This window comes from Taeniopygia guttata, chromosome 1, assembly GCF_048771995.1.
Source record: "Taeniopygia guttata chromosome 1, bTaeGut7.mat, whole genome shotgun sequence".
Classification (NCBI taxonomy): Eukaryota; Metazoa; Chordata; class Aves; order Passeriformes; family Estrildidae; genus Taeniopygia; species Taeniopygia guttata.
Genome location: NC_133024.1, coordinates 15,089,991 through 15,107,428, shown reverse-complemented (window position 1 = coordinate 15,107,428; position 17,438 = coordinate 15,089,991). Strand labels below are relative to the sequence as shown.

Sequence of the window (17,438 nt, the reverse complement as noted above, 5' to 3'; positions counted from 1 at the left end):
CATGGGCACAGTACCCATTCCTGCATCCCCTCCAATGCAGTCCCCTTGGGTGATGTCTCCTCAGTGCAGTTTTCCTAAGGACAGGGTGAGTGCCGCCCAGGAGGTTGCCCAGAAGGGAGAAGTGAGCAGAGAACTGCTCTCAGCCCTGGAAAAGCTTTCCCTCTGCTGAGTCAGTGCACCAACAGGCAAAATGGAGATCTAGCAGGAATAGTTGCAGAAGAGAGACATGGCAATGGAGATGTCACAGAATTAAATGACATCTTTATGTTGGTAGGCACAAAGAAGCGGGGAGCCTCCCAAAATACACCTTGCTGCTGCATCTCTGCAGCTGAGGAACCCATCACACCATAGGGAGCCACCCAAGTGAAATTCAGTCTTGGATTGTTTCCCTTCACTGTGCAAGTAAAGTTCAAGTGTCTCTATGCTCCCAAGCCCCTACAGAGAGGCTGGGAAGAGGAATGCCACAACTGCTGTGGAACATGGGCTGCAGAAAGCCACAAGCACTTTCAGTGGATGCCTTAACTCACAACATCTGCAGCAAGGTTTGGGAAGCCACAAGCCATGGGAATTTGACAGCTTGGGCCAAATCTGAAGATGTATACTAACAAACCAACACAAAAATTTCTAATAATTTTTGTACCATAAGTGCAAAGAATGTTTCATGGCTGCTTTTCTTCACAAGTGGCTTAGCTTTCCCCAGTGCAATTTTACACGTTTTTGATATGAACTCATGTTAACAATCTGTGGTATAAACTTCGTGATTTTTTTTCATCTGCCGTAACACTGGAAAGAAAACTGATTGTCAAATCTATTTTGCATCAAGAAGATGGGCCAAAAAAACCCGCCAAACAACAAAACAAAACACTGAAGATCAACAGACACAAAATTATGTGAACTGCAAGGGCAGGGTTTTGCTGCCTTTTTCTCCCTCTTTAGGATCTTAAATAGTTTCAGTTGCTGCTTTCAATGTGGCACATTCCTGACAGCAGGAAATGGCTAAGACCACAGGTACTAGTGCCTAAGCAGCAGCAACTGAAACTAACCCCTTTAAGAAAGAGATCCCAACTATCCTGCTTCTGTGGGTTTTTCAAAACTAGGGTCTTCCTGCCAGGGATGTGATGGGAATCAGCTGGCTAGGTCAGCCCTCTGCCCTTTTCCTCCTAATGCTGGAAATCCTCATGTGTCCCATTAGAGCAAAGAGCTTGCCAGTTATGCCAGCAGGAAAGCAGGGAGCAGCTCTGCCTGCCACTGATGAAGCAAACAGGGAAATGACAGGACTCCTCTCGTTCCTGCTGCACAGGATCATTAAATCTGGTTTTAAAGCAAAAAGACTGTGGTGAGCCTCTGTGTCCTGCCTGTGAAAAGCCCTTGGGAATAAACAGAGAAGAGAATCAGCTGGTGAGAAATCAAACTCTTTCTCTTGGCTCTATTTTAGACTAATATCTTCTTAGCTTTGGGACATTAAACACCTTTTTGAAGGCTTGGGGCAGGACCAAGTGCACTACTTATAAAATATCTTGGAAATTGAGATATTTTAAAAATAAGAATGGATTCAGCAATCTACAGATGACCAAAAAAAAATAGGTAACACAAGGAAAAAGGTGGGAAATAGAGATAAAGGGACAGAATCAAGAGCAGGGAGCTCTTAGGTCACACACTTCAGAGAAGCTTCCTGGCCACCAGACCTTCCACGTGTGTCACATGTGTCTCCAAAAAGGAAATGGCAGGTGTGTTCCGTTCTACTCAACAGAGACAACAGAAAATACAGTTCTCTGTGTGTGGAAAGGAGAGGGGGTAAGGAAGAGTATCCTCAGCATCCCAAAATCGCAGTTTCAGCCCTAAATTATAACAAATTAGGAGCTCAATTCCCCCTCCCCTCTGAAACATGACAGGATACAACAGTGAAAAAGAATAAAACAAGTGTTAACAGTGAGTAACCCAGGCTCTGTCAAACCTGAAAATCCTTGTAAAGCCAAACATTTGTCATGTTACATAAGTAGTCTGTACTGAGCTGGTTTCACCACTACTTGATCCTTCTCCACCCCAAAATCTATTTAGATAATTCAGCTGAGGACATTTTTTGTAACAAAACACACCTGAACAGGCCAAATCTTTAACCCTTGCCTGTGGGGCAAGTCAGCACAGATAACAAGGATGGTCATGGTAGCACCTGGGTGTTACCACAATTGCCCAGCTGAGTTATGCACTGGAATTCTTTGAAGAAAAATTGAAGTGGTGCTTGAAACACACTGTTCCCTGGCTCTGTTGTGTGTCCCTGCTATTGGGGCTGCATCCACACAGAAAAAGGCTTATCTGGGAAGATAATATAAAGTGTTTAGTAAGGTCTCTGTTTAGCAGAGAGAAATACCAAATGTCCTCTTTCATAATTTGAGGTTTTGCCAATGTTGTAATCACCTTTCTATTTCCTGTGCCCCTCCTAAAAATAAATATTCGTTTTCCCTTGCCACTTTAAAAAACTATTTGAAAAGCTCACAAATCCAGCCTGACATGGCCAAAGCAAGCACCACCATTCCCATTTTGAATGAATGGCACGGGAGACAGAGGGAGGTGAACTGTCATGGCCAAGAGGGTGTTACACAGGAGAAGGCTTGAATACAAACCCCAGGGAAGCCAGAATCCTGTCCACCAGCTGTGTGCCCACCCTGAGATCCAACTCTCCTGAAGCACAGGGTGCATGGAGAAAAAGGGATAGAAAACCCTCTGGGGGTGTGCTACTCATCTACCTCACTCAAGCACAGGTTCTCTGGTGCCCTCCCCGACCCAAAATGTTCTATTGATAAGGAAAATGAGACTTCCCAATCCATGTGGGGCAGGGGCTGCACACAGCTGAGGGTGTGGATCACAACTGCTGCTGCACGGGTTGGGAAGGAACCAACCCCAAGGAGTTTGGAAGGTTTGTTCTCTTATATCCCCATTTTTAAGAACTCCTTAAAATCTAATTTCAAAATGATACCTTTTAAAATCTAACACACTAATCACACCTCGGAGACTAATAAGTAAATGGCAGTTCTTCCTCGTTCCCCTTTCACAGAGGTAATTTCTTCCCAAACCATCCCCCTGCTTTCCAAATCTGGACTAAAACTTGCAAAAGAGTCTGAGGTGCACGACAGGAGTTGGGATGGGAGGAAAGAGACCTTTATGTGAACCCCAGCAAGAAGATATTTTGAAGCTGCCTTCAGGGAGAAATTGTTTGCAAGGTGGAGCTAAAGCAGATCACGGAGCCAGTCACAAGCTAGTGGAAATTAAAAAGTTTTCTTTACCTCCATGTCCCGCAAGAGAGAGGTGTCCTCGGTTTCTTCCCCACCCCTTTCCGTGTTACCGGTGGGAAGAGTCCAGGCGAGCCGAGCAGAGCCGTGCCGGGCTGGGATCCCGGCTGCTGCTCAGCCCGCACTGACAGAGCCCAGCGAGCGGCCCTGCACTGCGAACAAGGAAGAAGGGCGGGTGGGTGAGAGGAAGGGAGGGAGGGAGGGGAGAGGAGGGGGAGGCAAGGCGATCAGGGTTTAAATTTAGACACAAATCTAAACAGATACTGTCCTTCCCGGGGCGCTGGGCTCGTGAGACAACAAGCAACAAGCTCTGCCTCCGCGCCCAAACTTGGGGACACCGCATGTGCATTTCCTCTCCCTTTTTCTCTCTCTCCCTTCCTATCACCTTATCTTTATTCTCCTCCCACCCCTCCGTTTAGACTCTATTTCTCTTCACTGCTTGCAGTTTCTGCTCTGGTATCTCTGCTTCGATCTCTCCGCTGTCCACATTTCCCTCTCCCAGGCTGCAGGGTCTCCCGCCTGTTTGTTTGTGAGGAGAGAACCCCCTTCCTTCTAACTGCAGCTTTCCTTTCGGTAATTTTATTTAGCAATGAACTGTCTTTAGAAAGGCAGAATTAGGAGGAGAGCGAGGGCGATTACTGGGTTTGAACAGAATTTAAGGCGTTGTCCCGGTGCACGGCTGGGACTCCCAGAAGGACAAGGATCTACTGGGTGATTCCGCAGAGAGAAGTCAGGGCTTAATTGTGGGCACTAGCAGAGGGTCCCCATGCAAAGTTGTCACTGTCCAGCTGTAAAGCAGGACCAGCTCTTTCCACCTTGAATTTGTGTCTCACACCACCAGGTCGGAAGGTGCAGGTCGTTCTCCCCTCCCTTCGCAGGGATGGACTTGAGCACTGGAAGTGAGAAGCTTCCGTGGTGGTAGAAAAATTCAGATGGGGAAAAACAAGTCTCCGGAATGTTTTTGCTGCAGTTTCCCTTTCCACGCTGATCACAGTGTTGTAAACCGGACATCTCTTTTAGCAACTGTTTGCATATGCTCCTTCTCAAAGAATTTCAGTCCCCACCTCTCGAGAGCGGGGTGGTGCTGGAGGAATTTGGAAACCCTCCCTTTGTCTTCTGCTGGCTTCCTCGCTTTGAGTGCAGCTGCAAAGTGACACAATGTCGTATCGTCATTTTGGCACGATACCTTGGGGGCAGAAGTGAGTTAAAGCATGTTTTCTAGAAGGGATGCATACTTCTCCCGTGCAATGTTTCACAAGTCCCTGCTGGCTGTGGCTGAAAACGCTCCAGCATGGATAAAAATGTGAGCATCAAGATATCCCAGCTCCCTGTTACCGACAGTGGTTCTTCCAGTGTAGTTAACTGTTGCTGTCCTGCATGCTGCGGGACTCCTGTGGAATTTGCAGATTTAAATCATGATCCAATTATCTCCCAGATTCAATATACAATACTCACTCTGTCCTTGGCCAAAAGAATGATAGGCTGAGTTGTTGCAATCTGGAGATTGAGCAAGAGGACTAATTAAATTTTCTGTTGTTGAAACACTGGATTAGATGGATTAGATGAAACCCCTCTGCTGTAAGCAACCAGAAGATGCTGCAACTGTAGATACAAGAAAATGAAATCTCAAATAAATATGAAAATGAAACTACCACTTCTTTGTAAATCCTATTGATTTCTTCAAGTCCTGCCAATGGTACATTAGAAGAGGGAATATAAACTGAACTGAGAAGTAGGGTTGAGGCAGAGAGGGCAGGATTCTTCTACTGCCCATGCTTTGCCTGCTGTGGGGACAGAAGGAGGATTTCAAGCTGAGGGGTTTCAGTGGACATGGGTTGAAAGTGTTACTTTCAAGATATCTGCAATGTAACACACCGTCAAAGTCACACCTCCCATAACTGTTTCTTGCTGCTCAGGAGCTGTTTCAGTATTTTCTTCCTGCTTTCAGGGGCTCTGCTGTGCAGAGGAAACCATTTGCTTAGGTGTACAGAAAAGGAAACTGCTAGGGAGAGGCAGTATCACTTCACCCATATTAGTAAAGCAAAAGCTGTTGCAGCTGCCCCCACCACAGTTCTTCACTCCATTTATTTCTGCCTTCAAGTATCTTGCCACAAAAGCAAATCTTTTCTGCCTGCTGGATTCCCAAATGCCATTGCTCTGGGCATGGTATGCAGTACTCGGAGCACTTTTGTCATTTTGTCTGTACTTTCAACACTTTTTGATGCTAAATCTTCCTTCCTGAAGGAGCAAGGGGTGAATGCACAGAAATATGGTGTATGTTTTCTTCCAGACAGGAAGACATGAGGTGTGGATTTGTTCTCCTCTCTCTTGTTTCTGGACTGAAAACCACCAGAAAATCTGAAGAAACAACCCACATGCTTTAGCTGCAAGAACTTTGAAACAAACCTTATTAAGGGAAGTTCTACAGAGCAACTGGGTGTTTCAAGTGCATTTGGAAATATTTGGAGTATCTTCAAATATGACTCAGCACCCTTCTGTATATCCCTGCTTACAAACCTGGCATGTAGCAGTGTCATGACATAGACTAACTTGTTCTTATATTAAAAAAAAAGTTCCACATCTGTTCTGTTCTGCAGGGAAAAAAAAATACAGTCATCACTAGTGCCATTAAAACAGGCTCTAGGGGAAAATTTAATTTGACTGAGAAAATGCTGTAGTTATGGCCCCCTGGATTTTGCAGCTTCCTGTCTGATTCTTTTCAAAACATGTGAGGCCAACACAACAAGTTTGCTTCAAGAAGAAATGACTGGCACTCCTGCTACAGGCAGGATGTGGGGGAGAGGTGTAAGGAACTCCTTCATCCTGGCATTCCTTCAGAACAGGTGGCGTAAGAGGTTCTGCCATGCTTGGAAACACCATGGGCAACATTTGCTGGCTTCTTGCATTTTGGCTATGAAGGATGGACAATGGAGCCTCTGCAGGGCGCTCAGAGGGAGCAAGGAAAAGGACATGTAGAGACATGGCTGTGCTTTATTCGAAACCCAGCTAGTTAAAAGTGCTTTGGAGGGCATCTGAAACTTTGTCTCTGACATGTGTGTCCGTGCATTTATCTCATTTGGGTGTGTCTGCCTAGCTGCCAAATCTGGGAAGGTATGTTTGTCACGGTGGTGGGAGAGCCAAGGGTGGAGGGAGCTGTGGGTTCCTGCAGGACAGATTGCAATTCTGTGCTTTGTTAAGACATTTGTTGAGGGGTTTAGTACAGCTCACCTGTCAGTGCCAGTATCTGAGGTCGTTCTGTCCACCTCTCTGCCTGGCCTTGGCTGCTGTTACCCACATTCTTTCCTGGAATTCACTAACGAGCAGCTGTTACTATATTGGGCTTTTGACCTCCTGAAAACGGGGTCTCAACCCTTTCTGTTCTCACTCAAGCAACTAAATTCTCAACTGAAAAAGAAAAAAATAAAAAGGGGGGGGGGTGATAAGGTAACCACCAAAGAAACAACATTTGCAATTCAAAGATCAATCAATTCAAAAAGCCAACATCCTGTTTTGGGTTGGCTTTACACAGCAGGTCTGACACTTGGCAGCCCGAGAGGAAGCGAACGTGAGCAGTGTTTTTTCTGTGGGAAACTTGCTTTTTGAACCCACTGCTCTGCTAAGTGTGCCCCGAGCAGTCTGCCCGTGGCCCTCAGCACTCAACCAACGCCGTGGACGCTGAGCCTCACCCTCTTCTTCAGGGACTTATCAGCGGGAAATGAACTCAGCTGGAACGCTTCGTACCATTGACATCTTTGTGCTCGGGTCCTGCAGCTGCAGCGAAGCACTTCTGAGAGCACAGACACACAAACACACATGTGCCAGCACCCACATGGACACACGGACACACGGGCCGGCGTCCCAGGCTCTCTGCACCCTGGGAACTGATGTCAGTGGGAAAGTCCCATCACCAAAGGGAGCTAAATGGAAAGACGTGGCTATAAAGTGGCTCTCACTAAGCTGAATTGGAATGTGAGTTTGGGTGGTTTTTGTAGTGGCCACATAAAAAAGTAGGTGGTAGAGACTAAATTCCATGTGTTCCTGACTATCAGCTGGCGCCTGAGCGCTAACATCGTGGTTCAGACTAACCAGGCTTCTTAATTAGGGCTTCCTAATTGCCAGGTTCTGGGCAAAAGCCTGTCCCCAAGCACTTTGCTGCACTTTTTAAACTTTACTGTAAAAAGTACACTTTATCGCACTTTTTACAGCAAAGATAAAAAAGGCTGTATGGCACAGGGAGCATTTCACCTCGTAATAATGAGATCACAGTGAGATGGATCACCCTGGTCCCACAGGGGCTGGTGGGTGGTGTTCAGATAACTGGTGTCATCTCTTGCAGCACCTGAATGTTTTTGCAGAGCTCTTCTTCCTCATGATCTGCTTTACTTTAGAGAACAAACTGAGCTGGGGTGTTAAGAGGCATGGCTGCATCCCATTTTACTCATATAGTGGTGGGACAAATATTATCAGCATGAGCCACTGACAGCTTGCTTCTAGACTGAGCAGTTCCTCTGTAGTTACTAGTTTTAGTACACCAGGCTTAATATAAACCAACAAAACAAGTCAGAACATGGCTGCTGACAGAATTCTGGGTATATGTGCTGGTTTTGATTACACTCTTCTCAGGCTAGTCCTACTGCCCATCTCTCAGTGTCCTAGAAAGCAGCTCCACAAGCAATGGCCCCTGCCAGCAGCTTCCTCAGCATGCAGCCCAAGCTCTGACTGAACAGGATTTTCTAACTGAAAATGGAACAATATTTCTGTCCCTAGCAGGTTGTGCACAGAGGAAGCTTGCTTTGCCACTGCCTGTGTGCTGGCTGTTAAAAAAGTAAAAGGCCTTTTAGCTGAACACCACACCAGGGCTGTAATAACTCTACCTATCTTCTAAAAAATATACCAAGGAAAGAGTCACAAGCTAAATTCCCAACCAAGGTAATTCAGGAAGTTTGAGGGTGAGAACAAATAAATGTCTTATGCACAAGCATGCAACGCCTCTCTGCTCAGCAGAGGTCTGTGCTGTGTGCCACTTGCAGCAGCAGCAGGGCTGGTGGTATCTCCTCAGGAGAGAATCTAACCAACATTTTTAGAAACAATTTGCATGGTGGGTCTCATGTGGCACCAAGCATTGGCACTTCAAAGCACTGAGCACTTCAGCTTCTGCTAGAGCTGACTCACCAGTCAGTCTCTTCTGTCACTGGCAGCGGCAAGTGACTTTAATCACCCCGGCAAGTGACTTAAATCACCCTGGCTGTCATTTGGATGCAGAGAGCGGACCTGGCTCAGGAATCAAGCGCTGCACACAGCGAGACTGCACAGCCCCCGAGTGTTATCTGGACACAGAAAGGGTTCTGTTCACGGACAGACTGCATGACCTAGACAGGAAGCCTGGACCAGAGCACAGCTAGGCTGTGTCTGAGGAGAAACCGTGCCCAAGCCATGCAGCAACCAGGCTGTCTGCAGAGAGAGCTGGCTCAGGGAAAACCAGCTCTGAAGAGGGCAGGCAAAACATGACACAAGCCAGGATGGAAACCTTGCCCACTTTCTGACTAAAATACATCTTCTCCAGGGACACAGCCTGAAGCCCATCACATACAAAACACACTGAAATTAAGATTGTTCCATGAACTCGACCTTGGAGGAAGAAAACTCGGCTCCATTTATGGTGAGATATCACTGTCTATTTACTTGCTTTTAAATGCAGTGAAGCACATGATTTGGAAAGGAGAACTAGTAGTGCCTACCAATACTTTCTTGACCCTGTTATGCAAGGATGCTGAGAGCCCCTAGACAACATTGCAGCACAACAGAAGAATCCTTCTCCTTTCTCTGAGATCTAACGGAGGAAGTGAGAGAGCCTAGTGGCTGCACATCAGGGGTTTAGGGCATGCTTTTTATCTTTTTTTTTCCTATGAAAATTTCAGTTTCTCCTGAGCATCTCCAGGAGAAGGCAAGAGCAGAAGGCTCCATGTGTCCTGGAGAAGAAGGATCTCTAACCATGCTTTGCAGGCAAAGAGAATACTGGAGGAAAAATTATTTTGTTCTGCCTGTACAGGACAGCAGATAGAAAACAGGGAATAGATGGGTGGTGTGTTTTCCTTGCTGAGTTCAGCCCAACAGGATGGTCCATCTGGCCTGCTATAAGCTGTGGGTGCTATGGAGCACCTGGGGAAGATGGTGGTCACAGGGCAAGTTAATTTGGCTTTCTCAGTGCTACATTGCTAATTACATACTGTGGACATACTTGGATCCAGGTGGAAATATGAAAACCCACTATCTTTTAGGACCGATTGAATCAAGTCTCAGTATTTCCCCAGTTTCAAGCATCTCTTTCTACAAATCTTTATAAGGTTACTGAGCACAAAGTGATTAATAAAATAAGATAGCTCAGTGTTTATTTGGGTAAGTAATGCTTGGAAGAGCCTTCAGTGGAAGGTGGAATGGTGTTCAACTGACAAAACCAAGCCTTGCAGAGGCAAGGGCTCTGACATAAATCCTGCAGTGTGCAAGAGGTAACACCTGAGCTCTGCCTAGTGGCAAATCACTCTGTGGGCTCTGTGGCCCAAACCAGATAATCCCTGCTGCTGTGATTAAAGGATAAGGTTTTCCCAAGGGAAGGCTTGGCCCCAAACACCTGTGGTGACACAAAACCAGCCTTTAAGGTTGGGATAGTGGGGCCGATGGTATCACCCCTTGGATTTGTAGAATGACAGAATCATTATGGTCGGGAAAGAACTTTAAGATCTCTGACTCCACCTGTTCACCCAGCACCCCGTGCTCACCATTAAAGCATGTCCTCAGGTGCCATATCCACGCGTTTTTTGGACACTTCCAGGATGTGACAGACTTCCCCAGGCACACAGAGCAGGGGCGATGCCAGGGGACGGCTGCTGCCGGGCACCGCGCCACGGCCTATCCCGCGTCACTGGGACCCCGCAGAACGGGGGGTGTCGGAGGGGGAGACTGGCTCGGCACAGGCGGGAGCCGCCGGGACATCTCCACGACATCGGCGGGACATCGCGGGGATATCCCGGGACATGGCGGGGATATCCCGGGACATGGCGGGGATATCCCGGGACATCGCCGGGAGCCGCGTCCCGCCAGCGCCCCCCGCAGGCCAGCGGGAGCGCTGCCACCACTTTCCCGTCTTCCCGTACCTGGTGTCCCCGGGAAACGGGATTGTCCGGGAATTCTGTGGGACGGGGCCAGCGCGGTGAGGCACGACCAGACCAGCAGCGGCGTCCCGGCCTGGAGCAGGAATAGCGTGGCCAGCAGGAGCAGGGCAGGGATTGTCCCTCTGTACTCGGCCACAGCTCGAATGCTGTGTCCAGCTCTGGCCTCTCACTTCGGAAAAGGCCTGGAGGGGCTGGAGCGAGTCAGGGGAAGGGGCTGGAGCGAGTCAGGGGAAGGGTCTGGAGCACGGTGCTGTGAGAAGCCGCTGAGGGAGCTGGGGGTGTCAGTCCGGAGAGGAGGCGGCTCGGGGGGACCTGACCGCCCTACAGCACCTGAAAGGAGCGTGTCAGGTGCTGCTCCCACGGACCGAGGGACAGGATGAGAGGAAATGGCCTGAAGCGTGCCAGGGATGTTCAGGCTGGACATTTAGAGGAATTTCTTCACAGAAAGGGTGATTAGACATTGGAGTGGGCTGCTCCTTGGAGTCGCCGCCCCGGAGGTGTTGAGGGGAAGGCTGGCTGTGTCCCTCGGTGCCTTGCCCGGCTCCCTCAGCACTCCCAGCGCGCACTCGCCGCTTTCGCGCTCCGTCCCGTCCGTTCGGTGACGCGCCGCAGGGCTCCCATTGGCTGCCGGCCTGACGCTGACTCCGCCCCCTCCTGGGCCGCGCACTCGGGGTTGTTTACATCGTCTCCGCGCATTGGCCCGCCCCTAGCGGCTCTCATTGGCTGAGGAGTGCGGACCTCGCAAGTCTATTGGCTGACAGCGGGGTAGTAGTTCGTCACTCCCTAGATTGTCGCTCATTGGCTCGAGGGGGCGGGCAGCGCTGCTCCCATTGGTGAGTCAGGGCGAGGCTCCGCCCCTCCCGGCGGGTGGGCGGGCGGTGAGGGCGGGCCCGGCAGTCGGTGGCCGGCACCGTGCGGGGCGGGCTGTGCCGGTCCGCGGCTGTGCGGGGAGCGATGTCCGTGTCCTCAGCTGGCCGGGGAGCGATGGCGCCGCTGCTGCTGCTGTGCGCCGCTTCGGGGTTGCTGCTGGCGGCCGTCGCGGCCATCCCGCCGCCCGAGGAGGCGGCGCGCATGGCGCGCTACGTCCTGCACAGCTGCGACTGGGGCGCGCTGGCCACGCTGTCGGCGCAGGAGGGACTGCGCGGCCGCCCCTTCGCCAACATCTTCTCCCTCAGCGACGGCCCGCCCGGGCCCTGCGGCGGCAGCGGCGTCCCCTACCTGTACCTGACCGACATGGAGATCTCCGTGCAGGACCTGGAGGTGAGCGGGGCCGGGCGGTGACACCGCGGGTGCGAAGTGACCCCACGGAGGGCGCTCGGAAAAGCACCCGGGTCACTCAGGCCTGCGCTCAGCAGCAAGTGGGGATGGCAGGGCAGTGTGACAGCGCTGGTTCACGGAGCCACGGGATTCCTGGGGCTGGGAGGGACCTCTGGAGATCGTTCAGCCCAACGCCCTGCCACGGCAGGGTCACCTCGGGCAGGTGACACAGAAACGTGTCCTGGTAGGACTCTCCAGAGAGGGAGACTCCATGACCTCCGTGGGCAGATGTTCATGCCCTGTCACCCTCAGCGTAAAATTCTTCCTCATCTGTGCTTTAGTTTGTGGCTGTTCCATGGATGTCGCCCCTGGGAACAATTATTGGTGCTTGAGCAGTGCTGACTCTGGTGGCAGTCAGGAGGTCTCCTGAAAAGTTCCTGCTGATCATGGTCTTGAGAAAGAAAGGGCAGCACCAGACAGAGGAAGTGTCTGCAGCTTCCAGAAGCACTGAGCAAAGAAATGAGGTGCCACAGAATATATGAACAGCGAAAATTTCAAACACAAAAAAGTCAAAAGGACTGAAACTTGTCAGTGTGGGACCTGAGCAAAGAGAGTTCTAACAGAGCCTACTGAAGGAATAGTTATTAAATCACTGGAGCTTACCATAAGCTACATGGAAAGGCAGCGTTGGCATGCTGAGACTGAGTGTGTAATTGGCCTTGTCCCAGATCTTTTGTGGCCAAGAGTTTGCTAAAAACTTAATGAAATAGCAGTTTGTTTTAAAAACTTAAAATATTAGTCAACACAAAATAATGTTAATTTTTCAGACTGTTTCATAATTTTTTGTTTGTTCCCTGTCATGTTTTAGCTTGTTACCTTAAAATAGCTTAATCATAAGTCTGAGTACTGTAGAGTCTAATTTATTTTGCCTGATACCTTTCTATCCATCCCAGAGACAGCTGTTTGCTTTCAGAATAACACAAAACCCACGGAATAAACTGGTAATGGATATATCCTTTAGAAGCCTCCTCAACAGGTCCTTATTTTGCTGCTTCAGAGCAGAAACTCTTGACACGTGATAGTCAAGGGAGAAGGTGCCAAATAATCATGAGTCAGCTTTTTGTGAGTTAAGCAACTTCTATCTCTCAAGTGGTTGCTTCTGTTTCATGAGGTCACTGGTGCTCTCCATAGTGTTCAAGTGACTGTGGAGGGTTTCTCTTGGACATTAGCCCTTCTAACTAAACTTCTCAAAGCAGGGGAACTTCCCTTACTGGGAGATAATGACCCTTAGTACGTGGCATTCTGCAATCCTGTTTGGCACCAGTGCTTTTCAAGCCATGGTCACCAAATTAGTTTTTAGAAAAACACTCAGCTATGGGTTCTTTAATTCTTCAAGTTAGGTGTTTCACTTAAATACTCAGATTTTCTTTTAAAACCTAGCTTCTCAAATTCACTTTAAATGCCAAAAGAGCTGTTTGGGAGAGCCGGGAGGCTTTTTTGAAGAGATGTTTTTGTTCTAATTAATTTTACCAACAGCTGTGAAGCTGAGTTGGTTGCCTTCTCAGTAATACTTTGCCCTTCCACCAGAATTTACCTGATGAAGTTCACTGAATGTCCTTGTCTTCTGTACTGTCCTTTGTGTCTGTGAATTGTAATATATAATAATTTGCATGTGAAATAGATAGGCTGAATTCAGAGTTTTAAGGAGTGTTGTTCTGTGATGTTTGCACTTTATGTTAACAAGCTTCAGCACACCTCTGAACTGGGCTTTATTTCAGATTCAGAGCTCGCCCAAGGAGCCTTTCAGATGTATTTAGGAAAAGGTGATGACAGCTTTGTTCTTTCTGCCAGTGTTACTGAGCTGAATAAAGGACCAAGAGCTGAATAAAATACCAAGAGCTGAAAATGTGGTGGGTATGACATATTTTTCACATAAGTAAAGTAAACATAAACCTCTTATCCTTCTTGCATTTCAGGTCAATTCAAATGCCTCTTTGACTGTGTCTTTGGCACAGACTCCTTACTGCAGGAAGCACAGATATGATCCCCAGAACCCCCTCTGTGCCCACATCATCTTCGTTGGGAGCATTGTCAAGGTAAGCAGCTGAAAGCTGACACTGGGCAAGGTTGTGTGCATCAAATACAGATTTGTTTAGTGGAGGGAGAGGAGAAAGGTGGGAAATTCTGTGCAGAAGCACATGCTGAGGTGTTCTCTGTTGTGATGCCCAAAGACCAGCTCGTAGTTTGTGAGGGAAAAAAAAGTTAACCCTTGATTTTTGCAGAAACTCTGTTGACATGCCTTTAGCAAGGAATTTAGGGAGACAATAATGCAGGAAATCTCCCTCATTCCTGTCAATGTGTTCTGAAACTAAGAAGTCTGAGGCCATTATTTTGGAAAAGCCTTCATATTTCATTCACATCTCTCTTGTTCAGGTAAATTCTTTAGTTCAAGCAGTGTGACATGCCTTCTTCTGAAACTCTGCTGAAGTAAATACTAATCTGAGCTACAAAGCACTATAGACAAAAGGTGTGCATTGTGTGATGTGGTGGCATTGCTGTCAGGGCAGTGTTCTCTTGTTCACCAGTACTGTGGTGTCTTGTAGGAGGAATTGAGAGCTGCATGTGTTATTCATTGAAGATCCTGATCCCATTGTCAGGGATAATGATTGAGGATGAGAACTAGTCATCACTACTTTCTTTTACTTGATAGTCTCAATTCTTATTTGGTGTTTTCACAGCTCTGATATTTGTACATTGTGCTCAGCAATGTACTCAGTCTTGTAGTTGCTTCCTGAGTTAGGTGGTTCTTCTTGTACTAGACCCAGAGCTCTAAACTGTTGATTTAACTCTTCAAACATCTGCACATTGTATATTAAGTGCCATCACACTTTTCACCTTCCCTTCACAGTAGATTCTGTAATGCCATCCCATTTGTGTTTGTGTGTTTGCAAATGTATGGGCACAGTTTTATCTGTTTCTGTCCGTTTGAATGAGCAGGTGCAGAGGAGTTTAAATTACCCCTAAGACACATCACATTATAATAATTCACCTAGCATCCATACTTCTCCATTTTGTGTTTTCTTTAAAGATTTATTCTTATGTTGGTGCAATACTTTCTTGCCCATGCTAACTCTAAAAGCAGCATTTTGATTTATTGTTGAAATCCACTACTTTGTAAGTATTTCCTGTCTCACACAGTTGCACACCATACCGAAGATGAGCAGACTCAGCCACAGTAATGAGCCCCTTGGGACAAGGGCTGGACTAAAAAAAGCACACTGCAGTCAGCAGTGGCTTTTTAGCTAAAACTCATCTTTACATGACTATCTTTTTGTAATACTTTCCTGGTTTTTGTTTAGGTGAATGATTCAGAAGCAGACATAGCCAAAAAAGCATTATTCAGTCGCCACCCTGAAATGGAAAATTGGCCCAAGGATCATAATTGGTTCTTTGCCAAATTCAACATCACCAATATTTGGGTCCTGGACTACTTTGGTGGATTGAAAATTGTGACACCAGAAGAGTACTACAGTGTCAAGCCTTAGTAAGTACTGAAGTTTTTCATGGCTAACTCTCATTATATTTCACACTTGTGCAACTTCTTGTTGTTAACAGCAAGGAGTGACATTCCTGTAGAATTGGCACTGTCACTTTGCTCTGTTTGAATTAATTGCAATACTGATGATGTTTTGGCCTAATAATTAATAGTAGTGAGACTCTTCAGCATTTCTGAAGATGTATTAATGGGATTGCAGCAATATTGCTGATACTTCCAAAAGAAAATTGCTGTTGAATCTGTCCTTATGATTTTGAAGTGTAGAGAAATTATGTTCTATTGTCTACAAAAACTAAGTCTTCAAAACTTTCAAATATATTTTAGCACAGTCAACATGAATTACGCATTCATTTCACTCTTATTCTTACTCCTTGTAGGTGGAAGAAGATCCTTGGTGATGCTGATATGGAAATGAATGACTTTGGCTGTTTCACAAGATATTTATTTTTTCTATGTAGTGTAGAGCTGAATTAATAATAAATCAAACACCTTGCATTGTTAATGAGCATGTATTACCCTTATGAAGCAGATTTAACTTCTCACTGACTTGAATCATGTCACAATGAAAAACCTTTGTGCATAAAGAATAACTAAATTTTATTCACTGGATCTGAATTTGGAAAGGTGTCTGACAGTGTGAATTCAGAAATGTTGTGTTTACTGGAATCTGAAGAATTAGTCCAGTTCTATAGTGCCTTAGTTAAATAATGTTTCTGAGCACTTTCCAATATTATTTTATTTTTGATACCAGTTTAGTTTAGAATTTTATAGTGAAGTTCTACAGGGTGGCTCAGCTGATGAAATGGAAAGCATTGCCTGTATTACAGTGGCAAATAATGTGCTGTGTTTCCAAATCCTGTTAAGAATTTTCTTTGCATGCTGATAAACTCACTTTTTTCAGCCATTTTTCTGTTTTACTGAATGTGCTGTAGAATACAGTTGTGTTCATACCAGCTGTACCTATACCTCAGGATGAGTTCTTGGTAATTTCTCAACTGATTACATGCCCTGGCTCTGTAATAGGAGCAGATCAGTAGTACCTAAAATATCTGACTTAAGAAGAGTAGTGTCTTGTAAATTCAGTGAGAATGTTGTGAAGGATAAATAGTTTCTGACTGAGATTCTGAAATACTCAGCTTTGTTAATCTGATCAAATGGCAGTTCATCAGCTTTTGTTCCCCTCAACAGTAGAACTGAGCAGATTTTGGGGTCTGGAAGCCTTAGACAACAATCTTGGATTAGTAACTCAGAAGTGAAAAATAAGCAATAGAGTTTGACACAAATGATTCATGATTTGTAGAGAATGGAAATTAATTAAAGGTGTGCTTAATTAATTCTGTGTTAAAGCAAGTTACACCCAACCACAAAAACCACCTTTTTAACGTCCTCTCCGATCTGCTGTGTGCTGAGTTCACCAACACTAAAAAGTGTTTATGAACAAACAAGTTGATTTTACAGTGAGCAAATATTACCTAGTTGACCTAGAGTAAAGAATTTAGACTCCTTAGAGGAGGTTGATATATAGAACATTGGGATTTGTCACGTAAGATCCCTATATATTAATGTTACTGTTATAGCACTCCTTTTCTCAGATACTGGGGTGATTTGTGAAAGTATTTTTTATGTAACTTATTAGGAGTCCTTTCTTCATAAGGGGAAGGAAGGTATTTGGTACTGTTCTACTGTTCTGTTCTACTGCTTTAAAACTAATTTAGGATAAAACTTACAATATAGAAACCATTTGTGTTGAATAGATAACACTGATATTTAGTTTGAAATTGGAAAAAAAATGATATAAGGTATGACAGTTGTGAAAACTCAGCTGAATCTGTCATGGACTCAATACTTTCTGTGAGGGCACCTGAATGCATTACATGTAATCCTGTAACTTCTGATGTGTGAGACTGATGATGCTGAGCTTTTGTTAAAATTAAAATATTTTTTGACAAGTGGTGTCAAGCATTATTTATTGCATGTCCAAGAATTATTCTCTCCCTCCTGCTGTCTCTCGACAAGCACTCTCTTTTCTGTATTCTTGTTTTACTGTTTCTCTGATGTCTTTCATTCTTGCTAGAATTAATGGGGGAATGTCCCTACTTACACCTGCCTTCCCCTCCTTGGATTAAATCTGTGTCTTTGTACTTTACATGCTTTCCTGCATCTAATGCT

At 46.2% G+C, this 17,438-nt stretch overlaps 2 protein-coding genes across 4 annotated transcripts in view; one reads left to right on the top strand and one right to left on the bottom strand.

Annotated features, from left to right (window-relative positions):
* The window catches only part of RCSD1 (RCSD domain containing 1), a 30,071-nt gene extending 26,630 nt beyond the window's left edge, over positions 1-3,441 (bottom strand). Inside the window, exon 1 of one of the 2 annotated variants that reach the window (XM_030263664.4) lies at positions 3,282-3,441. In XM_030263664.4, coding sequence (XP_030119524.4) covers positions 3,282-3,287 — 6 coding nt within the window. In that variant the 5' untranslated portion in view covers positions 3,288-3,441. The remainder of the gene's footprint in view (positions 1-3,281) is intronic. The other variant, XM_030263670.4, reaches the window with a different exon arrangement.
* A 7,891-nt stretch (positions 3,442-11,332) lies between these two features.
* Positions 11,333-17,218, top strand: CREG1 (cellular repressor of E1A stimulated genes 1). Of its 2 annotated transcripts, XM_002190958.7 has the most exons (4): positions 11,335-11,716; positions 13,690-13,809; positions 15,073-15,257; positions 15,647-17,218. In XM_002190958.7, coding segments are annotated over exons 1-4 (612 nt in total). In that variant the 5' UTR covers positions 11,335-11,410; the 3' UTR covers positions 15,648-17,218. The 2 variants fall into 2 exon arrangements, with proteins under 2 accessions (XP_030119539.4, XP_002190994.7); XM_030263679.4 differs by lacking the exon at positions 15,647-17,218 and having other exon boundaries at positions 11,333-11,716; positions 15,073-15,258.
* Positions 17,219-17,438: the final 220 nt, after the last annotated feature.